Source organism: Bicyclus anynana, chromosome 12, assembly GCF_947172395.1.
Source record: "Bicyclus anynana chromosome 12, ilBicAnyn1.1, whole genome shotgun sequence".
Classification (NCBI taxonomy): Eukaryota; Metazoa; Arthropoda; class Insecta; order Lepidoptera; family Nymphalidae; genus Bicyclus; species Bicyclus anynana.
Window position 1 is genome coordinate 10,648,720 of NC_069094.1, and position 27,730 is coordinate 10,676,449.

The 27,730-nt window shown below is 35.6% G+C and overlaps 1 protein-coding gene and 1 long non-coding RNA gene across 4 annotated transcripts in view; both read left to right on the forward strand.

The window, feature by feature from the left end:
* Window positions 1–22,643, forward strand: part of LOC112056914 (uncharacterized) — a 129,566-nt gene extending 106,923 nt beyond the window's left edge. For all 3 annotated transcript variants that reach the window (XM_052884570.1, XM_052884571.1, XM_052884569.1), the window contains one exon: window positions 22,030–22,643. In XM_052884570.1, coding sequence (XP_052740530.1) covers window positions 22,030–22,115 — 86 coding nt within the window. In that variant the 3' untranslated portion in view covers window positions 22,116–22,643. The remainder of the gene's footprint in view (window positions 1–22,029) is intronic.
* Window positions 16,273–16,687, forward strand: LOC128198543 (uncharacterized). Its single transcript, XR_008251301.1, has 2 exons — window positions 16,273–16,462; window positions 16,592–16,687. It is a non-coding gene; the product is annotated as an uncharacterized LOC128198543 (long non-coding RNA).
* Window positions 22,644–27,730: the final 5,087 nt, after the last annotated feature.

The window sequence follows — 27,730 nt, forward strand, 5'->3', positions numbered from 1 at the left end:
ATGCTAAGCGGAGACACAGTATACATATATGGAGCAACTATATTATGACAGGTTTTCATATAATCTTCTGTCAGTTCCGTGAGCCGTGCGAATGACGGTGATCATCTAGTCTATGTACCGTAGGTACAATGTATGTCGTTGCCAGTAGAGCATGGTTGTCGGTGTAATTACTTAGCTCATGAGGCTTGACACCTACGCCTACGCCTCAGGTACAGGCCACAGAGCGGCACTTAACAGGTGTTCCTTGAATGCCCTGCGAATTCCTCTGTTCATATGCGACATTTTACCACTTCCTTTTAAATTTCTTAATTCCTTTTTGGAATTTACTCCTTAGGAATCCTCCTTAGGTGGTTCTGAATGAGTAAACTCCATTCGTGCGTAGCATAGCTGACACACACTTTTTTTGTTTTTTTTTTATTATCTATTTAGTACCAGTGACACATAAAAGTAAATCGAAAAACAGTGGGTAAGGAAACACTCATCTCTATAAGTGATTTCTGCTAGTGACATATTCTTGTTTCCTAACTCTTCCCTTCTGGCACTGATAAATTATGGTACAACCGGTATCTTACGTTTTTCAAGGCCAACGTTCAATATGCCTTGAGCTATTCCACCTCTAATATCATTGAACTAACCAAGATAACCGTGTAGCCGTGATAGCCCAGTGGATAAGACCTCTGCCTCCGATTCCGGAGGGTATAGGTTTGAATCCGGTCCGGGCATGCACCTCCAACTTCTCAGTTGTGTACATTTTAAGAAATTAAATATCACGTGTCTCAAATGGTGAACGAAAACATCGTGAGGAAACCTGCATACCAGAGAATTTTCTTAATTCTCTATGTGTCTGAAGTCTGCCAATCCGCATTGAGCCAGCGTGGTGGACTATTGGCCTAACCCCTCTCATTCTGAGAGGAGACTCGAGCTCAGCAGTGAGCCGAATATGGGTTGATAACGAACGAACGAACCAAGATAACCGATCAACAGCTTTGCTTTCGTAAAAACGTCTAAGTTTTTTTGAAATTTACTATACTATACATCACTATACTGCACAAATCATAAAAGTAAAAACTTATTACGTTCTTTTTTTCAACGCCATTCGTGGCAACATGTCTGACCACGTTTTGATCTCAAGATTAAGACTGACACTAAGAAAGGTGAATTGCGCAAAGCGTCTAAAGAGAAATGGTGTCACTCGACCTTTTTATCAAAGCAATTGCCCGGCAGTTTACCGGACTCTGTTTTTTATTGTATCCCGTATTTGGCCGGCCACCGTTATTTTAATTACACTATGACCGACATTTACTAGTGTCGACTGGGGATTCATCTGAGCCCCACCCTCTTTACTGTTTTCCTTTTACTAGTCTTTCCTGTTGCATTGTTTTGCGTTTACTTCCTAAGCTTTAGTTTCTTCTGAGATTGGGCTATTCAAACTCTCCTAACAAATGATTTGGACAATCCATTCATAGTACTTCTGACTTTGATAATACGTAAATATTGATGGTATTTGTAAACATAACTGATATTATAAAAATGTGTAATGTCATATTTTTCACACTTTTTCAAGGGTAAAGAAAAAGTAGGCATAAGAATCCTTTTTGGCATAAGAAATAGGTTATTTAAGAAACCGAAAGTCGCGTGCGTTCGTCGTTATCAGCCTATTTTACAGGTCCATGCCGCTCTCCTTATAAATAAATAAATAAATAAAATAAAATAGCCTTTATTAATGAAGATTTTGTACAATTAAATTATGTCCCTAATTTCATTGTGCCTCATTGCAAAGGCCTCCTCCAGCTCCCGCCAGTGCTCTCTCCTTATAGGAGAGGGAAAATGGAACTTAAACCCACGATGCTGGCCCAATGCGGGTTGCTGGGCTTAGAGTGATAATGTCACTAACTCGCAACTTCGAACTGAGAATTTCATCTGAAAAATTCTTAGAAGAATGAAAATTTCAGTGACTCATGAAGCTCACTCCTATACAATTTTTCCCGTGCATATTGAACTAAAGGGATAAAGTATCATCATATCAGCCGATGGACGTCCACTGCTGGACATAGGCCTTTTGTAGGGACTTCCAAACATCACGATACTGAGCCAAGTATAAGATAAAGTATAAGTACGTTTAAATTTTTTATTCTCTTTTGTTTATTAACATATTTTGAAATCAAATTAGGGATAGATTATTAAAATGAAATCTTAAGTTCTATTTTCTATCAACAAGTTACCTGGCTAACTTAAACGAGATGTTTGTATTCAATGAATAAAATCTATTATGTATTCACTTTTTAACCGAAGAAACACAAACAACAGCTCTAGAAAGAATAAATCCGTTGCAAAAGAAACAGCAACCAAAGGAGTTAGGAAAGAAGTTAATAACTTTATGAAGCACGTACGTATCAGCTTAACGAAGAATAAAAGCTTTTATTTATATGTGCGCCTGTTATTATCAAATACGAGACACATTATGGAGTGAAGTGTTAGACACGAGGATATATAAATATAAATGTTTTAGTAATAAAGTCGAACTTCCGAAGATAGGATTAATATCCGCCCATTTATTTCATTTCAAATTACCGTTTCTTCAAAAATCACAGCTCTTAGTTTTTGAATTATAATCGTCGAAAGTCGATTATTATTTTTATTAAAGACTAGCGGACGCCCGCGACTTCTTCTGCGTGGAATTCAGATCAGAAAACCATGGATTTTTCCGGGATAAAAGTAGCCTATGTGTTAATCCAGGCTATCATATATCTCAATACCAAATTTCAGCTAATTCGGTTCAGTAGTCGAGACGTGAAAGAGCAACAAACATTCATATCATCAAAATCATCAGTTTTCGCAAATCTCGGGAAGCTATGGATTTTTTCGGGATAAAATGTAGTCTATGTGTTAATCCAATGTAAAATCTATTTTCAATTCCGAGTTTCAGCCAAATCGCTTCAGTAGTAGCGGCGTTATAGAGTAACAAACGTCCAAACATCCATACAAATTTTCGCGTTTATAATATTAGTAGGATTAGTGTGATTAAACAATACAAAATAAGTCACGCTGAGTAGAGCAACAAAAAGACTTATTGTATATTTATCTATTTAAGCTACTACTTTTTTAAATGTTATTTTATACGCATGTGATTTTATTTAACAGACTCAAACGGACGCGGCAAATGAAAAAAACTTTACGTTGCTGAATAGTTAAAAAAACTAACAATTATAATTAAACTCATAGTATGTAATTATTTTTTATGAAACTCAGCTTAGCCTACGGTTAGCGCAGGTACTTGTTTGTTCGAAACTTGTTTCTAAACCTCACACGAGGCATCCATATTGCAACTGCTTCATCCCACTTTATATTACATTCTCAACGTTGAGCTTTGAATGAAGTGAAGAGCAATGTGCAGCTGAGCTATTTATATACTGATAGCTCGGGGAATACGTGGAAAATCTGACACAAATAAAAGCGTACGCTGAGATGGAAAGCCGTTAAGATACTTGTATGTGCGAAAGCGTTTTGATTTGAAAGTTTGTCTATTCACGACTGTCTATATAAATGCTATCGTTATCTACCTATATTCGGCTCTCTTCTCGAGTCACTTCTCGGAATAGGAGGTGTTAGGCCAATAGTCCACCACGCTGACCCAATGCGGATTGGCAGACTTCACACTCGTAGAGAATTAAGAAAATTCTCTAGTATGCAGGTTTCTTCGCCATGTTTTTCCTTTACCATTTGAGACACGTGATATTTAATTTCATAAAATGCACATAACTGTAAAGTTAGACGTGCGTGCCCCGGATCGGATTCGAACCTACGCCCGAATCATATCCTCTGGGCTATCACGGCTCTCTAAATACTATAACAGTATATTAAATTTAAAATAAATAAAATATTTATAAGGAATACACGTCATCTGATCCATTAAAAGGCAAAGTGCCAAATATGCTGTAACTGAAAAACTACTAAAAGGCCTCCCCAAACCCAAATATTGAGAAAAGTGACCTTAATGAAAATAACTCAAAAAATATTTATTACTTAGATAGTTTTTTACAATATGATTCTTATAGAAGAGGAAATTTTGTAATACAAAATGTAATGGAATAAGAAATGGGTTGAATGAAGCATAGTTGGAGAGCAAAATAATAAAAACTTTAATACAAATTAATACCCGATTACAAATAAGATTTCGATCTTATTTGTAATCGGGTATAGTTTTATGCGGAAAGTTAAATTCTGAACCCGAAAGATCGTAACAACTGATTTGACTACTAGACTTAATTAACACGTTTTTAAAGATGTCGATCAGACTACATATTTTTAAAGTCAAGTAAAATAGAAAAAGGCAAAAGTAACTGTCCTAGTATCGTATAAGAACCTAAGTATCAAATCTTTGTCTACAATAGCAGGCAAAGATTTGATATTTCCCATAAATAATCTACATGAGTCAAGTCTACTACTACAAAGAGTCAAGTCATTCGTGGAATTGGATTTGCGGGTAAGTACTTATTAAATGGTCCGACATGACTGCTTCGTTTGTGTATTAATTTCATCATTCGGAAAATGGGTGGCGACGTGTCGGCTCCAGCAGAGTAATTGATTTGTCGTCAGCATTAAAAGATTAATCGCTTTGGATGGAAACACGTACGCCTGGTGACAGGTTATTGGACAAATGATTATTGTCATTACCTCATCACTAAGCCCTCATTCGCACGAGAGCTTTTTTAATGGACGTTAAAAAAACTCTCGTGCGAATGAGGGTTAATTGTGTAGTGATGAGATTTGACTCGTGATAGCCCAGTGGATATGATCACTGCGTTTGAGATTTGACAGGGCGTAAGTTCGAATCCAGTACGGGGCATGCACCTCTAACTATTCAAATAAGTGCATTTTAAGAAATTAAATATCAAGTGTCTCAAACGGAAAAACATTGTGATGAAACCTGCATACCTAAGAATTCTCTTAAATCAACTAGAGACTCTGAATGTGAAGATGATGTGTGAGTATGTGAAGTCTGCCACTACGCGTTTGAACATGGAGATGGACTAATGACCTAACCTTTCTCATTCTGAGAGGAGACGCGTGCTCAAAAGTGAGCCGAATATGGGTTGTTAATGATGAGGATGATGATTGTCAATAGAATGAGTAATATATATGGGATAAAAAGCATTACATGTGCTAGTCCAGATTATAATCTAATCTCTGTAGCCAATTTAGTATACAAATCCACTCAGCAAATTCAGATTCTACCTCACAGATATTTTATCTTTAGCGCTCTTTGTGTTCTGAGTTCTATCTCATCATCTGTGGCTATTGGCTAGCGATTTAAGTCGCTTAGACCCTATAATCTGAAAAATATAGGATAAAAAGTCCACCTGCTATTTCAGATTATACCTAATCCATCTTTGTGCCAAATTTGATTGAAATCCGTTAATCAAATTCAGGTTCTACCTTAATACTAGCTGTGTCCCGAATTTCACTCGCGTCGATCACGTGCATCTGGGAATACGGAATAAAAGGCAGCCTGCGTGTTATTCCAGATTATAATCTACATCTGTGCTAAATTGTATTCAAATTCATTCAGCAAATTCAGGTTCTAGCTTGATTGAATAATAAACATCCAACCATACAACCATCCAACTATTGATTGATAAGAGTACGTACATATTTGTGTCCCGCTTGTGACAATTAAGCCAATGCTATGAGTAAATAGACCCTGTGGTTGATTCGCATGTGACTGACTGAAAATATTTCTATAAACGACGATCTCATGAAAAATGACGATCTCATGCAAGATTTCTTGTAATTTGACTTTGTCGTTATCAACCCATATACGGCTCACTGCTGAGCTCGAGTCTCCTCTCAGAATGAAAGGGCTTAGGCCAATAGTCCACCACGCTGGCCCAATGCGGATTGGCAGACTTCACACACGCATAGAATTAAGGAAATTCTCTGGTACGCAGGTTTCCTCACGAAGTTTGTAAGTTTAAGAACAAGTATCCTATACCTACTAATTTTATAAAGAGAAAATATTTATATTTTTATATGTAACGAATAAATTCAAGAACTACTGGTCGATTTACAATATTCTTTAACCAATAGAAAGCTACATTTCAGGTAGTAACACAGGCTATATTTCATCCCAGTATTCCCACGGGAGTGGGAATTACACTGTTAAAACACGGGGTTCTGCTAATTTTTGTCCTATTATTTACATTAACTTCAAAATCATCCAACGAATTTATTCGGACCGGTCTTCGAGTGAGGGCGGACAATATTTTGTTTTACATTAATTAAAAAGTCGTAGCAACGAGTATGTAAAACTTCAGCAAAATAATATAAATGCAAATGAGTTTCATTACCCCCAAAATTAGCGAGTTACCCCGCACGGGGACAAATACCTGTGTGGTAAAGTATCTCAAAGTACCCTCGCTACAATACCGAACTGTCGCTTGCTCCGACTAAAAGGTTTTCATCCTCGTCTGTCCATTATTCATCGTGAAAGGGTACAGAAATTTTAACACAACTTGCAAAGATTGAAAAAGTGGTATCTATCTATACATATACACTTATAATAAATTTGTACAGTCAATTCTGTACATGAAATATATTTCCAAAATAACTGTCAGAGTGTGATTAGCGATCGATACTGATGCCAAAAATGCAATCAGTTAAATTTTTGTCTGTCTGAATGTTCGTTATAGAAACAAAAACTACTCGACGGATTTTAACGAAACTTGCTACAATTATTGTTCATACTACTGGGCAGGTTATACTCGTAGTATCTTTTCATCCTTGGGTTGCAAAAAGTAAGATTGGATCAGTTTTTGAGTCGTGTTTTAAAGTAATGTTCACAGCGAAAAGTTATAGGTACGTGCTTCCGCCTTTCAGCCTTTTACTACAAAGCTTTTATAATTATGCCTTTCTTTTGTTTGTTCCGGACTTTGTTGCATCGTACTTTAAAATATAAAAATAGATTTACATAGGTAAACGAAATCAGAATAGAGACCGACCATTTTTAACACGCATAACTTCACTTGTAACTATTTATGTAAGAAAATCAAATCTTGGAATCTTAATTTGACCCACTTCACGGTCTTCGATCAGGATGAAATTTTGCACACGCTTTGAGTTCTGATGACAATACGTGACTAGCTAAGAAACGTCATTACAAATCCAATATGACGGCCTCTCCAATCACTTGTAACTATGTATGTAATAAAATCGAATCGATTGGGATGAAATTTAGCTTAGTTAATTTAGTTCTCATGACAATACATGACTAGCTAAGAAACGTCATTCCAAATCCAATATGGCGGCCTCCCCAAGATAACGGACTGGCTCTTTATCAAATGAAAGGGTTTGCTTACAGGAATTGGAAAAAGAAGTCACGTGACTTCAATCTAATTTTGTATTTTTTTGTGCAAGCTAAAGGCGTGTTTTTTAGTTTTTTTTAACTATTTATAGTTATTCGAACATAGCTGGACCATGAACCATTTTTCTTACATAATAGCCAAATTAGTGTCATTTAATGAATAATAATATCAAAATTTATGCTGATTTCAGTTTGGTTAACTTTTGCATAATCAAGATATGGGCAAGAACATATAATAGAAAATGTACTTTTTCAGCAAAAACCGCACATTTCAAAAAATATTAACAACTGTGAGTTCTCATTATTTTTGGTGATTTTGATTTATCTATATACAAATATTATAAAGAGGTAAAGTTTATGGTATTGTAGGCAATCTCTGTAATAATTTTGATAATTCATTTAGCACTGGAAAGCCACGTTATTTGTGAGTATCTTAGGCATAGAGAAATACGCAGGTGAAACCGCGGGACGGCGGCTAGTTATAAAATAAAGGTTATTTAATTTTTTTTTTGTAACCCAAGAAAGTCCGTCTCTTTTAAATATTTTAGGTTACATACCTATACATAAAAAGCAAAACTTCTAAGTTAAATGAATCTTTTAAAGCTTTAAAAGTTGAAACAATTTGCTAACTTGTTTGGAATTTTAAAGAGAGAGCGCGTAAACAATTAAATGGGGTGTTGGATTAAAGCTTAAAGTTTGCGAGGTGGTTTCTTTAACCTCGTCTTCTTACCAAAAAACAGTCTCAAACAAATTAGGTATAATATGGTTTATTTTATAAAATTTATTATTTCATACAATATAATTGTATAAAACTCTATCTTTGGTCAATCTTTAGATTTTGCAGTGAAATCTAAAATTTACCAACACTTAATGGTAACAAGGTAACAATTAAAAACATAAAAAAGCCGACTGCCTAACCTGTTCGCACCTCTAGTCATCCGCCTCGCATATTTGGTATAGCGATTAAAAAATAACGTTTTTCTAATTGTAGGTTTTTTAATGGCCATGACATGCCATTTTGAAATCCTCTTGATTAACCCTTGACGATTGACCTATACCGCAATATTCGAAAAAAACATTTTTTTTCACCTCGAGTCTATAACATCTCACAGTCGTGTTGGTTTTCTTTGAACTTCAACTATATAAGAACATTTGGGTTATTGATACGAATCTAACGATATTTTAATTACGTAAATCCGTTCAGCGTACATACAATATACGCACGAAAAACAAAACCCTTCTTGCAGTCGAGTAAAAACACGAACAGCCCTTGCAATCTGTTAAGTTACAGAGCTGTGACATCGTTCGTTTCCATGGCAACTTCATTGTTACTGACATTTTGATTTTGACATCTTTGTCGATAAGATTGTTAAAGGCGAAAAGTTCGTCGATGAGTGTAAAATAGCGCAATTGCACCCCTGATCTTTAAAAATTCCTTTCAAACGTCTACTATCATTTACTTGGTAAAAGAGATGTCCGAAATTAGACTCACTTTTTATAACGATACATAAATGAAAAATGTACTACAAAATCTTGTATATTTTCATAAATTACTCCATTAGAATCTTCACCAGGGAAAATAAACTTATTTCATACTCATTTTCACACCGATCGTATCGATACTTTTCAGTTATGTGCGTTTCAGGAAATTAAATATCACGTATCTGAAACGGTAAAGCAAAAAAACATCGTGAGGAAACCTGCATACCTGCAGTTTTCTAAAGTTTGTAAATTTTCTACGTATGCGAGCTCTGCCAATCTCGGGTCTCCTCTCAGAATGAGAGGAGACCCGTGCTCAACAGTGAGCTAAATCATTGGTTTGTTAATGATGATAACCCTGAACTTCATAATAAAAAACTACATAACTTCACCACTAGACCAGGAAAGTAATCCAATCTATAGTCATTTAAATTTCTAAAATCAATTCATTTTCTTGGAAATTTCCGTAGAATCAGCTAATATTACATTCTCGTAGCCGACTTTTGAATAAAGTGAAGAGGAATGTTTAAGTACGTGCTATTTATAGGGTGATAGCTCAAGTGAGCAGGCAATTTGTAACGAATGAAAATCTCCATTCAAATGAAAAGTTCATATAAATTCCACGGACTATCGGAAGATTTTATTTATTGAATAGAAGCAGGCGTTACTTTACTCAAGTTTATGATACGAGAGAAAATCCTTTACGTACGTTGTACTCCTATCTTTAAGAGTGTGCAATATGTAATTTGGTGGTTACAAATGGTTCTGGATCTCAGATTCTAGAAAAGTTAGGAGCCTGATATTTGGGTAAATGATATTTCAAAGTATAAGCTTCGTTATGACTATACAAAATACACAATTTGTAAAACTTTGCTTTCAATCTCAGGAAAAGCAAACTTATTTTCTTAAATTTTTGTTTTGTATAGAAAATTAGGTATATATCTTGAACATGGCCATTTTGTTTTTCGTTATGTTGTTTAATTTACATGCAATTAGGTAAAAATGGTTTTGGCGGTTTCGGTTTCGGCGTCTCGTTTGCGCTTCGAATTTCATCCATATCGTACCAACGCGCTGCGCGCTCTTAAGATATTTTGACTATTAACTAATCACGGGACCAACTAAGACATTAAATATCACGTGTCTCAAACAGTGAAGGAAAAATCGTAATGAAACCAGCATACCTGAGAATTTTCTTAATTCTTTACGTGTGTAAAGTCTGCCAATCCGCATTGGGCCAGCGTGGTGGACTATTAATCTAACTTCTCTCATTCTGAGAGGAGACTCTTGTACAACAGTGAGCTAAATAGGTGTGGATTGTTAATGATGATGACCTTTTTCAATATTAGTTTACCCGAAGGCTTTTTTATATAGAAAAAGGAATTACCAAGATATTTTCACAAAAAAGTTTTAGCATTATTCCAAAGAGGTAAATTTTTCATTTTTCGTTTCATAATAAGAAACGAATGTGCAGTTTACGATCCTTAATAAGAACATGACTAAGCCAGTATATTAGAACGAGGTATGTACTTACCTTTTACCAAATACTTTTTATAACTTAAAAGGTACTTAGTTATACGTAAACTAACTTATGAAAACTTTTAGGTAAAACAGTTGTGTTGCGATCTTCGCAACTAATAAGCGAAGGCGAACGCCCACGGGCTTTATAACTTATTCACCTAATTAAATGTTAACACGCCAAATTTGCTTCTTTAGAGACCGTGAAAATAATTTAGACAGGTAATATAACTCGACTAGCGGATGCCCGCGACTTCGTTCGCGTGAAACTCGATGTAAACTTTCAAATACCTCTACCCTACCCTACCCCTACCCTACCCTACCCCCACCCTACCCCTACCCTACCCCTACCCTACCCTACCCTACCCTACCCTACCCTGCCCCTACCCTACCCTAAACCTACCCCTACCCTACCCTACCCTACCCGTACCCTACCCTACCCTACCCCTACCCTACCCCTACCCCTACCCTACCCCTACCCTACACATACCCTACCCCTACCCTACCCGTACCCTACCCTACCTCTACCTTACGTTGAAATTTTTCCTGAATTTTCTTTGCTATAAACCTCACGGAGCCTGAGACCTTTCCAACGAATGCAAAACCGTGGAAATCGGTTCGTGCGTTCTGGAGTTATAGCGTGAGAAAGGAAAACCCGACTTATTTTTATATAGTAAGAAGATATACGTGGAGCTATATTTAGCTAGATACCGCAAACCGTCTATTCAGGCGTGTCTGAATCAGTGGCAAGCAAGTGGCAAGTGGAGTTTGCTTGCCTTATTTATATATTTGACACATCTATTTGATTTAAAAAAAAAAATAAACTTACAAATAGACATATTAATAGAATTACTATAATAATACTACTTTAAGAAATTGCGATTCCATTGTCCTCTTTACAATTTTATCGATTTAATTTTAATAATTTTTTCTTTCTTTAAACTACTTGCGTCTTGCCCAGGATCCGACAATGGGTTCATCTAGATGAGACGCTCAACTTTTTTATTAACGAAAATTCTTGATTCTGGTAGCTAACTGGATTACCAGGTAATAAAAAATTCTGAGCCTCGGAACGAGATATTGTATCACGCTATTTGTGGCTGTTAAGTTGTATAACTATTACTTAAGCAACAGTAAAAAACATCTGTTTAGTAACAACTTATGGCAAACTCCCGTCCTCGCAACTCGTATCAATAACAAGGTAATTAAAAGTTGTTAGTAACCAGCTGTTTTTTTACTGTTGCTTAAGTAATAGTTATACAACTAAACAGCCACAATGTCCTACAAATTGCGTAGAACATTATCTCGTTCCGTCGCTCAAAAATTTGTATTACCTGGTAACCCAGTTAGCTACCAGATTGATAGTAATCAATTGTAAAATTATTCCACGGATCTTGGGCTATTAACAAACAGCAGTTTAAAAGTCACTCGAATTACAAATACTCACTATATTATATACGTAAGCAATAAATCTATAACAGATTGGAGTTTAGCCAATAGCCGGTAATAATCGTTATAATCAAAATAGACGGTCTGATTAAACAGTTATAGTCCATAATGGTAATAAAACCATTATTCATTTAATTATATTAAGGGGTTACTGTTTAGATGCTGAAAGTAATACCGATCCATCGAGACTTTATTTATTTATTTATTAGGTTTATTTACAATCACTTAAATAATAAAACGTAACTAAATTATAAATCACTATAGGTGTAGTGATTACTTACAAATAAACACAGCATGAAATAAAGAATAACAGTAAATAAAAGATAACTTAAATATCACAAATAAAGAACATACACACTAGTATTATTAACTGAAAAAATAAACATACATACAGCCGAACGTAGAACCTCCTCCTTTTTGGAAGTCGGTTAAAAAGAAGAAAACATGAGAGAAAGAAAGAAAATGAAATAAGGTCTAATAAGGAATTTTAGTCATAATACCAAGTAGAGATGATTTTTTTCCGAAAACTGTATAATGATTCACAGTAAATGCTAACTTTAGAACTAATATTACTTGAGACTTACTATAATTATTATTATAAATTCGAAAGTACTCGTACCTTTTCACGAATGAGACGCTATACCGATTTTCTGAAAGATAGAGGTAAATTCGACATTGGAGCAGAACATAGGTTCCAAGAATCCACGATTAACGCGAATTTGTAAAAGAATAAATACCGTAACGAAATTGTGGAATTCCGCTCATCTAGGCTAATACAAATTTATCTATATTTAAAACTAGCGGACGCCCGCGACTTCGTCCGCGTAAATTTCGATGTCAACTTTACTACTACCCCTACCCTACTACCCTACTCTACCCTACCCCTACCCTACCACTACCCCTACCCTACCCCTACCCTACCCCTACCTTACCTACACCCTACCCCCATCCTACCCCTACCCTCCCCGTACCCTATCCCTTTCCTATCCCCTATCCCACCCGTACCCCTATCTCACGCCTATCCTACCCCTACCCTACCACTTCCCTATCCTACCCGTACCTCTACCCTACCACTACCCTACCTCTACCCCTACCCTACCACTACCCTAAACCCGGGCCCCAAGCCTACCCTACCCCTACACTACCCCTACGCTTCCCTACCCGTACCCTACCCTACCCTGTAACTTCTCTATCTTACTCCTACCCTTAGCAAAATCGGTCCAGTCCTTCGAGAGTGGTGGTATGACCAAGAGAAATAGAGACTTCTATGGTAATAATATAAAGAGGTAAAGTTCGTGTGGTCGTAGGAGGTAATCTCTGGATCTACTGGACCGATTTGGAAAATTGTTTTACCAATAGAAAGCTACGTTATTTGCGAGTGTCATAGGCTATGTTTGATCCCCATATTCACACGGGAACGGGAACTACGTAAATGAAAGCGCCGGGCGTCATATAGCGGAATTTCTGCGTCTTTTACAAATTTTGTATTATCTCCGAAACTATTTAAGTAATTAACATACTGTGAAGGGCAAATCTTATCTCCATAATATCCTTGTGATTATTAAATAATTTATTTTAATAAGGATTAAAGTTTAGTTGTATAAATAATGACGTAAACCTAAGTATATATAATCAATATTTTTTAAAACACAAAAGGTACTATATCTGCTAATATATAGAAGATAGATATATGGTGTCGCGGACTTTTTTGTAGAACTTTTAAAGATACATAAAGTCTCCATACATTAATTTCAATTTTACCCATAGTTAAGGCAGCGCATGCGAATAAGTCTGTTTAAGAGGATTTTCAGTCCGACCTGTATGACAAAAACTGTGATAACTCGGCTAATATATATGATACCAATATAAAATATAGCCTATAGCACTCCCCGATAATGTAGCATTCTACTGGTAAAAGAATCGGACCAGTAGTTCCGAAGATTACCCCATTTAAAAAATGTGACAAACTTACAAACTTTACCTCTTTATAATATTAGTATAGATGTGTGCTCAGACAGTGTACGCAAAAATGTTTAGTTAAACGTATAATGGCAATTTTGACTATAACAATTATATATATTATTATAATTTTTTAAAATAATTGAAAATGCAACACGTAGAAACGCTGTCGTGTGAACTTATGCTAGGAATGCATTTGTTGTATTTAACGCTTTTTTAACGACCGATAAAAAAATCTTTCGTGCGAATGAGGACTTAGTTAGGGGGACTGGACGGCACTTTCTAAGATGTCTATTCTTGTACTCCCTGTGAAGTGTTACTCAATTTAAAATGCGTAAATATATTTAACTAGCTGACGCCGCGCGGTTTCACCCGCGTGGTTCCCGTTCACGTAAAAATGCGGGAATAATATATAGCCTATAGCCTTCCTCGATAAATTGTCTATCTAACACTGAAAGAATTTTTTAAATCGGACCAGTACTTCCTGAGATTAGCGCGTTCAATCAAACAAACAAACAAACTCTTCAGCTTTATAATATTAGTACAAATTTATTTTATCTCATCTGCGAAAATAAGAGTAGGTATTATTAATTATTTTATTATATAAAAAGAACAATGGATTAGAATTCAGAAACTATCTATTAAACATAACCAGAACTTTGTTTGTTTAGTTTTATTCTTTACAATCATCCCTTGACAATCTCACCTGATGGTAAGTGATGATGTAATCTAAGATGGAAGCGGGGTAACTTGTTAAAAATCTACATCCCTTTTTACACGACATCGTACCGGTACGCTAAATCGCTTGGCGTTACGTGTTTGTCGGTAGGGAGGTAACTAGCCACTTAATATAAAGATGTTATGATTTAATTAAAACAAACTGTTTTATATATTACACGATTTTAAACGAAGTCACAAACTAATGTCTCTACTTGTATATATTGTATAAAACACAGTACTAGGGATAAAGAAATGAAGAACTATATCTTGAAATAAATGAACCATGTTTTAACCACTCGGCAAAACAAATTGGATCATTTTCTTATGAACGGTCTGAAAGATGATCTAATATGGATTTGAAAAGAAATATGAAGGGTGGACTTGAGATTATAATGCTGAGATAGCAATACTTATAATAAAACTGTACATTTATTCGCAATTTGAGATTTTACTTATACCATTTGTATCCATCTAGAATTTATACTTATCATACGAATTCTGTACATTTTGTACATTCTGTACATTAATAAAATAAGAAGGAGATGTAATAGGGGTTGAAAGTTTGTATAGAAAGTCCTTAATTTTTAGAGTTACAGTTTTAAAAATTTATTCATAAATCATGAAAAAAATACGAATCAAATTTTTTTAAAATTCAACCCCTAAAGTGGGAAAATAGGGCTTGGAAGTTTACATTGATTTCCACGTCAGAACTTTATATAGATATTGTTATACTTGTTTTTCTTTTTTCAGTTTATTACGTTTAAGTAGTCTGGTTTTTTGTTTTTAAAATAATTTACGCTGTATAATAATTAACACACTTTTTACAAATAAAGAGTGGAATTAATAATAATTTGTAAAGTGGCCACTTTCTCTCAACCAAACATATTTTCTTAGCATACCTACCTAAACTGAATTTATATGAAACTGAAAAATACATAATTATTCAAATAACCACCTCTCGCGCCTTGCCGGTCGAGTATTCCCACCAGGTCAGTCAGAGGTCGTCAACATTTCTGTTATAAAAAAAATATTTTCACCTTTTATTTTAGCTCAACAAAGCAAAACGGGATAAACGGTACAAAGAGAGTGTAAATCTAAAACATTTTCCAAGTACGTCTACGCTCTAACAAAGTTATCTCTGACTAATTTGACGCGCTACAACAGAGCCCCCGCTAATTGTTCGCTACATCAACGGCTTTCACTTCATTTTGTTTGCTTAGGACAATTCATTAAAATGTTTTCAACTCCTGGCTCGGAACTAGGCCTATTACCGCCCATCTGTGTTAATATTGTAATAAATGGAAATCCACCTGTTCGTGCGAGTATATTACGAAATTAACGACGTTAACTTGCTTAGGATATTTTTATACATCGCAACATAAAAATACAATTTAATTAAAAATACCAAAGTAATGATTTTTTTAGGATACTTACTTATTATCACCATCACTTTAAAAACCATGTGAAAACGTTACAAAATAACAATGTACAATACAGTTTCCATAACAATACATTACAATAGGAATACATAAAAATTTTAATAAAAAAATTCAACCGACTTTCAACTCAAAAATTAGCCTAAACTAAAAAGCAAAAAATAACATCTTACCTATGTGCTACCTTCTGATCAGTTTGAAGGCGGTGCCAAGCCAGTGATGTTTTAATTTAAGCCGTTTAAATTTCAAATTTTCTGTGGTTCTTCCAGAAACGGCTTAAATTAAAATGACACTGGATTGGCACCGCTTTCAAACTGATCAGAAGGTAGCACATACGTAAGATGTTATTTTTGCTTTTTAGTTTAGGCTAATTTTTGAGTTGGAAGTCGGTTGAATTTTTTTATTAAAATTTTTATTTTTTAATTTTTAGTGTTAGCACACCTACTGAGTGTAACCAAAACTGATACTAATAACCTTCGAGAAGTTCTCTTCATTGTCCTTCGTCTTCAATACCAGACCCTTAATTCAGTCACAACCCATCTAGGTGGAAAGTTCTCAGCAATACAAATTCATAAAGTCCCAACAAAGGTAGCTACTGTGAACCGTCGAGGAGTTCCTTTAACTCTCCTTCATCTTCGTCACCAGACCCCTAATACAGTCACAACCCATCTAGGTGGAAAGTTCTCATCAATACAAATTTATCAAGTCCAAACACAAGGTAGCTACTGGGAACCGTTGAAGAGTTCTCTTAACTGTCCTTCGTCTTCATCATCAGACCCTCAATACGGTCACAACCCATCTAGGTGCAAAGTTCTCATCAATACAAATAAATCTAGCCCAAACAAGAGGTACCTGCTGTAAATCGTTGACGAGTTCCATCGTCTGTTTTTCGGCTTCATCATCAGACCAACTCCAGACCTTCATAAAATTGTAGTGGTTTAAGATATCTTATGGAAACATTAACAAACGCACTAGCCGTCCCTACGATTTTCGAAAGTTCCCCTCGATTTCTCCAGGATGCCATCATCAGATCCTGACATGAAAAAAATGGTACCACCCTGGAATCAAAAAATAAACATACATACAGCCGAACGTAGAACCTCCTCCTTTTTGGAAGTCGGTTAAAAATGCACACAACTGAAAAATTGGAGGTGCATGACGGATTCGATCCCACACCCCCTGGAATCCGAGGCAGAGGTCATATCCACTGAGCTATCACGGCATCTCAATTTAGTAGTGAGCTAACAAAACATGTTCGAATTTTCGCATTTGCGAACGTGGATTCATCTCCAATATTCGCAAAAGCGTATCCAAATGTTTATTTAAGTGCATGCAATACGAGTATCAGATCAGTTATTTCTTTCTACGTTAGGAATATTAAGAAATACATCCACAAATGCGAATGTGAACATTCGTAAATACCCTGAAATCGGAACTTTCAACACGAAAACAGTCTAACATTAATTATTATTAAATAAAATCATCGCAACCAAGTCCCTTATTAAGTAAACAAACCTTTTTTTTATAACAATAGCTCGAAAAATTACGAATAAATGAACAAGTTACCTTTGCTAGAGCGTTTTAATGAAAAAACTTTAAGCCTATTATTACGCTGCGAGGTAAACACAGCCTAATTGAAAAGGATTGTACACACGTAGGTTATTGTGCTGGCTGCTGAATTTAGTATGTCCCATTGAAGCGATATGAACGTAGCCGACTACGGAAATTAGCAGATTGCCATGGTTAAGCAATGTTGGGCAGATTAGTATAATTGAATTAACGGCTTTAAGGTTCACGACCTGTAGCCACGTCACACAACAATTCTCTTTCTACAAACGTTAACGCTTCGAAAGCTATTAAATGTATCATCATTATCATCATATCAGCCGATGGACATCCACTGCAGGCCTTTTGTAGGTCGTGTAGAAACCGAAAGAGGTGTGGATTTTCATCCTCCTCCTAACAAGTTAGCCCGCTTCTAATCTAATCTTGGACTGCATCATCACTTACCATCAGGTGAGATTGTAGTCAAGGGCTAACTTGTAAAGAATAAAAAAAACTTGCCTTCTCTGCTTACTTGTTCGGCTCAGAATCGTGTTTGGAAGTCCCTGCAATAAATTTATGCGGATGACATTCATTAAAAGTCTTGATAGCCCAGTGGATATGACTGATTCTTCGATTTGCAGGGCGTAGGTTGGAGAATTAAGAATTCGAGCCTGGGCACCTCCAACTTTTCAGTTATGTGCATTTTAAGAAATCAAATATCACGTGTCGCAAACGGTAAAAAAATTCTTAATTCTCTACCAACACGCAGTCTGTCACGTGTGTGAAGTCTCCTAACACGCATTGGACTGGCGTGGAGGACTATTAGCCTACACCCTCTCATTCCAAGGGGATACTTGTGCTCAGCAGTGAACATGGGTTGTTAATAATATGATAATCATATTAATTATCGATAGGTCACGTGATACAGTTATCTATTAGCTGATATGTTATTCTAATACATTTTTCTTTTTGTTTTCATAACGTTAGCATTTGTAGAAAGAAAATTAATGTATAACTTGGCAACAGACCTTGTTTAATATTTATAGCCAGAATAGATCCATGATAAAGGGTCTAAGCTCAAATCTGCTTAAGGGTTCGATTCCCACTTATTGTACTATAAATGTACCTACTCCTAGCTCAAGCGATTTGCTTGGTCTGAAAGGAAAATAGAGCGAGTTGTTTTCATATGTTTTCATTAGATATACATACGTTTCTATATTATATCTTCCTACTTTATAAAAAGAAGTTCTTTATTAAAAATTAAGAATTATTTATTAGAACTATAAAAGTATATTCAAAAAATTCAAATAGTTCTACAAAGAGGACATGAAATTGGTGCAAAGTGCTTGCTTTCTAAAGATCAAAAAGCATACAGCTGAACAAAGAACCTCCTGTTTTTTGGAAGTCGGTTAATCATTATTATTTATGTAAATAAGGTAATTAACTAATTATTATAAGTAGTAAGGTCATAAATTGCATGAATTACTAGAAATACGTAGAATTATAGAAATATTAAGATACACCTTAAATATAAACATATTTTAATATAAAACCAACATTTAGTGTTTAAGGAAATAACTAAATACATATTTAACGAGTGCAAATAACCCTTAGATGTGAGTGATACTAACTAGAGTGTGGCATCCAGCAGTCCCAATTTTTACACTAAAATACACTAAAAAATTAACACAAAAATAACAAATATGGTTCACTAATTAAATTTTATAAACTCCACAGGTACAAAAGCAACAAGTAGATTTTGTTATTATACTCCAGCATAAATCTACGTCAGGCTCAGAGTCACACAGCGGGCGATGGAACGAGCTATGTTAGGAGTATCTCTGCGTGATCGAATCAAAAATGAGGAGATCCGCAGAAGAACCAAAGTCACCGACATAGCTCAACGAGTTGCGAAGCTGAAGTGGGCGGGGCACATAGTGCGAAGAGCCGATGGACGTTGGGGTCCCAAAGTGCTGGAATGGCGACCCCGCACTAGTAAGCGCAGTGTTGGCCGACCCCCCACCAGGTGGACTGACGACATCAAGCGAGTCGCAGGGATTCGCTGGATGCAGGCGGCTCAGTATCGTGATGTTTGGAAGTCCCTACAAGAGGCCTATGTCCTGCAGTGGACGTCCATCGGCTGATATGATGATGATGATGATAAATCTACGAATTCGGCAAATTGTGATGTTAGATATTTATAATTAATTTTGAAATTAACATCTCAAATTAATAACTATTATACACAAGTAAAGTACCTAAATGTGTTTATGCCAGGTAAAATTAAGGTACATAAAGGTTACAGCAGCAGAGTTTAATGATAAGTTTCTTAACACAGTTAATGTAATCTAAACAATATTTTATGTAATTATTGCTTCGTTGGTCCAATGTTTATGAGACTTTGGATGGTTAATGATTATATGTGGTCATGGTCCGACCACGTAACCTCGGTACCGACCCAGAGGTCGGTCTATGAAATTATGAGATTCTTTTTCAAGAAATTGCAACCCGGAATTGGGAAGTTGTTTATGTTCCACCTCTTTGTATAGCACGTTAAGCCGTCGGTCCTAGTCTCAATCATCTGATAGAGAATGACCATTCCGCATTAGAGAAGTGTGGTGGATGCTCCAAATCAGTGGCGTGCACTAGATCTTTAAGTAGGGTAGGCATATACAAAATGAACAAAATATAAATTTCTTCTCCAATATTTTTGTAATTTTTTATTCTATACAAGTTAGCCCTTGACTACAATCTCACCTGATGGTAAGTGATGATGCAATCTAAGATGGAAGCGGGCTAACTTGTTAGGGGAGGATGAAAATCCACATGGTTTCTACACGCCACTCCTTGAAATATCCCCTTTAATAAGAAAAGGACTGATTATTATTATCTCTAAATACCAATAAAATTAGCTGGTGATGATGAATAGTCTACCCCACCGTTATATTTAACAAACAAGGGTCTGTAGCCACGTGGCATGTCGATTCACTCTTTCTACAAACGCTAACACTTCAAAAAGTAAAGTTTCAGACGAATTGATAACCTACTCCTTTTTTTCAAGTCGGTTAAAAATGTATGAGAATGACATTCGTTATCGACAGGTCACGTGATCAAGTTATCGATTGAATCAGTCGTTCCCATACATTTTATTAATTTTTGAAGCGTTAGCGTTCGTGGAAAGAGAATAAACGTGTCATATGGCCACAGACATCGATATAAATCGTTAGATGGACCCCTCCATACTAAAGAACGCACAATTTTATGTCATTACCCAAAGACGTGCACGCACATCTTATCTTAGTACGTAACAAGCGCATGCTGTGAGTGGACGTGGACATAAAAAAATATTTACTGTTTTTTTTTATTTTAATCCCTTATTTATGCCTTCGTGTTCATTTTCAAAACACAAGCCACAACATAAATAAAGAGAAATGTGTTCCGAGTGGTGACGTACTCAATGTGCGAAACCAATGATAATTCCGCGACGCTTTGAGGCCCATCTAACGATCTACGATCGATGGCTACAGGCCTACGTCTTATGTCCTTCTTACGTAGCTATCATCTCTAAAAACCGTGCCCAGCTTTGTATTGTTAAAATTTAAATCCTCAAAACCAATGTGTACGCACGTTCCACTTTACATTAAACCTTTGCTATAAATTGTTTTGTACAAAATATCTCGAGAGGATTTGTTGTTATTGTCGATTTTGTTGCTCTTTAAGTTCAAGTTACACAACATAAATTCTTCTAATTACACTAAATAAATCTTGTACAGTTCCTCAGGTTCTAATTACGTTTGTACCTGTGTTAGAAAACGAAAAGTTTATATAACTCAATTACCATCAAGTTACTTTAAGTTCTAAAGTAAACTTCGGTTTCGTCGTAAATTTATCGATATGGACGGCCAAGCGCTATGATCTAATAACTCCATACGAACATGAAGTTACGTTTGTTCTAGTAAAACATACTGCGAACTGAACTATTGATGTAATATGCCACCATAAGAAAGTGAACATTGAAAGGGAATATTGTAAACTGCACAAAACATCAAAATCAAAATCAAAAATCATTTATTTCAAGTAGGCTCAGTTTACAAGCACTTTTGACACGTCAGTTGACTATTTGTAAAGATTCTACCACCGGTTCGGAAGGCAGGTTCTGCTGAGAAGAAACCGGCAAGAAACTCAACAATTGCTCTTTTTAAAAAATCATACAACATTGTAATTTACAATTGATGACAACATTATAATTTCTTATAGTTTTACTTCCTGTGTGAATGTAAACATAAAATTATAATATTTATTTTGGAATAATTTATTAAATTTAAATTGAAAATGTTTCCGTCGTGGCTAGTTACCACCCTACCGGCAAAGACGTACCGCCAAGCGATTTAGCGTCAGGTGAGATTGTAATCAAGAGCTATCTTGTAAATAATAATAATAAAAAAAAATCAGTCTTACGTCAGTTTATAACCTAACGGTGATCACAATCTTACGGTAACATACAAAATCATAAAAATGAACATTTCTATCTTTAAACCCCCTGGTTAAGCTGTCCTTTGTTCACAGTACGGCAAGAGAACGAGCGGCTGATGCACGACGTCCTTCAGGCGGGAATCGCCAATCGCACCCAGTCGTCGGGGGGATTGCGCTGACGCCGCGCTACTCGCCGCGACCACGACTCGACAACGTCCGGCCCGCCGCCGCGCCGCCTGAACCGCCAGAGGTCGCTCCTAGCGTGGAGGCCCCCCACGACAACGACCATCGAGGCCTGCCAGCCGCGGACGCTTCCTCGGCCTCGGTGAGCGATGCCGAAGCAGGCCTCGCGTGATTTGACTCGACCCGACGACTTGGCTTGGAATACTTAACCCATACCTTGCCGTTATAATGTCCAAGTTGTCATATGGCCTGCATGGATCGTTACAGTCATCAACGCACAAACTATAAGGAACTGATGGTTCCGTGAATTGAGTGTTTAAAGTGTGTAGTTAGTTGTGAAATTTGTGAATGGTAAATACGAAATGTTGTTTGTTATAATACATGTATATCGATATTGCATATAGGGAGAGAGACTGTCAATTCTCCTGCTTAAATTAAGTGTACTAGTAGGTATGTGGTTATAAATATATTTGAATTGTACGAATGTACGATTTGGAACTTAATGTTAGAGTATTCGCTTATATGTGTTAGTAATGTGTGATTACTTAACTACACGTTTTTTCTTCAAGAAACTAAAGTTACTTCAAGTACAACTTTTACAAAACCCTTTTTTATTAAGACAAGGAACTTTTTTTTTTATAATATTGTAATTGCACTGAATACACTTTATATTACTCATTCTATTGACATCATTATCAATCCATATTCGGCTCGCTGCTGAGCTCGAATCTCTTCTCAGAAGGGGTTAGGTTAATAGTCCACCACGATGGCCCAATGCGGATTGGCAGACTTCACACACGCAGAGAATTAAGAAAATTCTCTAATATGCAGGTTTCCTCACGATTTTTCCTTCACCGTTTCGAGACACGTGATATTTAATTGCTTAAAATGCACACAACTGAAAAGTTCGAAATGCGAACCAACACCCTCCGGAATAGGAGGCAGAGGTCATATCCACTGGCCTATCACGGCTCGTAGCTATTGACATTATACGTATTATTTATTTTGAAACGGACTAGTGTGTTGACACATAAAAGAGAGAAAAACACGATACTATACACAAAAACATTCGAATTCGAAACTCACACTATAGATTTGTATACATCGGTACAGAATAAAAAAACATGCAACTGTTTCTTTGTCATTAGCATTTCATGTTTTAAGCCTAGTTGCAGTTTTTAGACTTAATAGTAGAGGAGCCGAAGAGGGGATTATTGGAGTTACTCGAGCGCGGCATTGAACATAAGAGACTATACCTACCTTGCACGTAATTGAGTACCTCCACCAAATATCGTCAGATAAGGATAAAGTGGATTAGTTAAAAGGTGTGCACTTCGAAAATTTAACGATTTCATCGTAACGTAATGGAATGGGAGGGCTCCAAAGTTACAAAATATATTTCAGTATCCGAGCCATTATTTTTTTACTTATTTTGAAGGATACAATCTCAAAAATAATCGCTAATATTTTCTGATAATTCCAGTATCCAAAGTAATCAATTTTTTTTTTAAAGTCTGTGTTTTTTTTCCTTACAAGGTATGTAACCATTTATATTTCCTATCATCCAATCTACTAAATCTAATCGGTCCCCATGACGCTGTAGTAACTGCAAATTTAGCATCCCAGGCTCCCCTACTATAAGGTTTCTTGTCAAAATCTATACAAATATGAACACTGTTCGAATTTACGGGATCAAATACTACTTACATAATAACAAGCTATGAGTATAAACTAGTCAATTGAAAAAAATACGTTTATTTGTCAATTCATGTATTAAAGTAATGGTATCCTATTTTTATTTTAAACTATGAAAAGCATTTTTATTTCTATACGTACTAATGGTCTCTACTGTTACTTGTAAAAAATAAATTGGATGATGGAATGTACGCTTTGTGAATGTACAATAATGTAAACAAAATGAACTTTTACAAATGTAACTTTTATAAAAAAACTAATTGGATTCCCTTTAGTCCTAAGTACATATTGTATTTATGATAAAATGAACAAATACCAGATGCCTTTATTGAATTAAATCAATCACAGTAAAATGGATTTGGCGTTACTTGATTAAAATCAACCAAAAACACATCGATTCAGACAGAATAAATATTAAATCAAAATAAAAATATAATTTGTATACGAAGTTTATTGACCCGCAGATGCAAACTTTATACAGACCCTTCTAAACCTTCAATATTTTTTAACCCCCTTTAAATTTCAGGTTAAAAAATATTACATGAGACTACTATACTACTCTTTAGTAAGGAAGATTAACATACGCATATTCTTCTTTATTGAAATTTTTTGTAAATTCTTTTATTGTCATGGAGCAATGATTTTATAAGAAAAAAGAGGTATATAGGTTATTCGCGGACCGGAAGTGGCACGTTAAAAGTAAAACTATGCTAATTAGCAAACCTGAGCTCAGTCGCCGCACTGTCATCACGCCATTGACAACGTCGCAAAAATATTTGTTGTGTGCGAGTTTCAAACATCGAATGCGGTTTATGTAACCTATCTACCTCTTTTTTCTTCTAACACCATCGTTAAGGAGTAAGATTGCTTTGAGGTAAAAGGGGAAATTCGAAAGAGCTTTTTACACACGGCCATTATACTTAAATGCAGCTTAAAAAAATACGTCTTACATAATTATTCCATAGTAACTTAAATACTGGTTTAATGATTATCTAATTACAGAATATCCTAAGTTAATATAATAAATTATCCAGAAGCACCTTATAGCAACAAAAATAATTATATATATAACCTCTATTAAGTTACTTACCTTATTGCACGAGTCTACAGTGAGGTTTGCTTGTTAAAGTGTAAAATTTGTTAAAATCCAACTGTCTTAGTTAGATTTATTTTCATGTAAGTATAATACTGTATGTTTAGGCTAAGTATTATATGGTTTAATTTATTGCGTAAATGTATAAATACGTACTCTCACAACACAAGGGAATAATTGTTAAAATATTGAAAAGCACTTTTGTATAGACGTATTCACAATACCTACTTCTATGGAGAATTATATCTTCGTATCTAACAAAACTGAAAAGAAAATCGAGTACTGAAGTCAATTGAGTTCAGTCAATTAGGATGAGGCCGTATTAATTGCCTAATATAAATACGCGTTCTTAAATAAGAAGAAAATATTCTATGACTGCCTCAAATAATACCTACTTCAAGCTAGTATGTAAATTAATTTAGTACATTTATATTGACAATTATACTAAAATTACGTCATTTATTACTCGTACATCAAATGGTACATAATTTATTAGAGCCGGGACACACGGCACGGCAAAGATTTCACCGTATCGAAGTTGCAAGTCCGGTGCGACGCCGGAGCGCATCGTGTGACATGCGACAGATATTTCTATATAAGACGACGCAGCGACACCGCTCCGGCGTCGCATCGCAAAGATTTCTCCGTACCAAAGTTGCAAGTCCGGTGCGACGCCGGAGCGCATCGTGTGACATGCCACAGATATTTCTATATAAGACGATGCAGCGACACCGCTCCGGCGTCGCACCGCAAAGATTTCACGCTATCAAAGTTGCAAGTCCGGTGCGACGCCGGAGCGCATCGTGTGACATGCCACAGATATTTCTATGTAAGACGACGCAGCGACACCGCTCCGGCGTCGCACCGCAAAGATTTCATGCTATCAAAGTTGCAAGTCCGGTGCGACGCCGGAGCGCATCGTGTGACATGCCACAGATATTTCTATGTAAGACGACGCAGCGACACTGCTCCGGCGTCGCACCGCAAAGATTTCACCGTATCAAAGTTGCAAGTCCGGTGCGACGTCGGAGCGCATCGTGTGACATGCGACAGATATTTCTATGTAAGACGACGCAGCGACACCGCTCCGGCGCCGCACCGCCGCCGCAACGCCTCGTGTGCTCGCACTCTTAGATATCAACTTTAACATTTAAGTCAGTCTGCCAAGTCTAGTCAATGAGCTTCTAACCTGTGCTTTGATCTGGTAAGAATAGGAGCTTTTGTATCGTAGTTATTGTAGAAACTATCAATATTGTTACACAGAACGATAAGAATTGAATACAGACCTATTCTTGTCATTGTAAAGCGCAAAATCAATGTAGGCACACTTGAATAGCTTTGTCGTTTTCAATAACCGACTTGAATGCAGAGCGCGGCTGAATAAAATATTTATTACGTCAGTCATATGTAGGTATACGAACAACTTCATTTTGAACTCCAGTGCTCGCTCACTTGTGAATGAAGTCACGGGCATGTACGCGTATAGAAAGCTGTTCTCGATTATTATAAGCATTGGAAATACTAGGTATTCTGCACGTCTTTTCTCACTTATAAAAGTCTTTGCAAAAGTTTATTTTCTTCGGGCGTAAATGATTTCGTTTAAATGTCCTCGTCGACACCAAGTAATGAGGATAAATATGGTGTTTAAGACGCAAAAATACCTAAAGGCAGGCAGTCTTTAATTATATATTTTTAAATAGTTAAAATTTTCAAACTCAGGCATTTACGAATTGTTCAACAAAATAATTTGAATGTTTCAGAAGAACGTTCGTTTTCGGACGATCGTAAGGTCTCAGTTAAAATTAAATACCGCTTTAAAAGCCAATCTTTAAGCTACAATATCACAGACAGACAAACAAGTATGAATTTAGAACACTCCAATTTTTAGTGTCAGCTTAATAAATTTTTAAGTTATGTAACTTAAATCAAAGTGCACAAAATACAAAATACTAATAATTCAATAATTTACATTTTAAATGCTAATGTAAAAGTGTAAAATTACAATTAATATTACCAATCACATTATTTTGTAAATTCACTCATAAATAACAATTATTAAAATCCTGAAATTCAGCACCATAGGTAAGTCGTATTTTATATTTATACTTACCTATTATGAGTAGGTATTTTCTTTTTAAGCCTCCGTTAAATATTTTGTATTTTAAAACTGGGCCTCGAATGTATGCGCATTTTATTAAGTAAATTTGTAAATATGTGTGTAAACATAGTATAATATATTTTTATTAAGTGTTTAAATAAAAGTAGATGGATATTGGATATTCAAAAATGTAAGGCGTAATAAGGTAAATACTTACCTACTATTATTTTCTATATAAGTACTTAATGTTAAACTTACTATATTATATCTTACTATAAATTTTAATTTAATTCATTTTCATTCTCAAAAAGACGGAACATTGAATTTTATTTTTAATAAATATATTATAGTAAAATAATAATTTTATTGTTTTGTAATTAAATTGATGTGTAATAATGGTTAATTAAATTTATAAAATAACGAATTAATAATTGTTTATGTCAATGATTGTAACAAAGTTTAAAAAACAATTGAAACTACATTATAGGATAAATGGGTATTATACGTTGTAAGAATGGTTATAAGTAATTATGCAAGCCCCTGGAATAAGCCGTTCCTAATAATACGAACACTAAAATTTGTTACAGACTACCGTAAGATACAAACGCAAAAGCAGTTTTTCTGGGATTTAAATTCCCATAGATCCGAAAGTATCTCTAAAGTTTAGAGCACTCGGTTCTAAAACTATGGACTCTGTTAATTATTAGAGTCTGAACTCGGTTTAG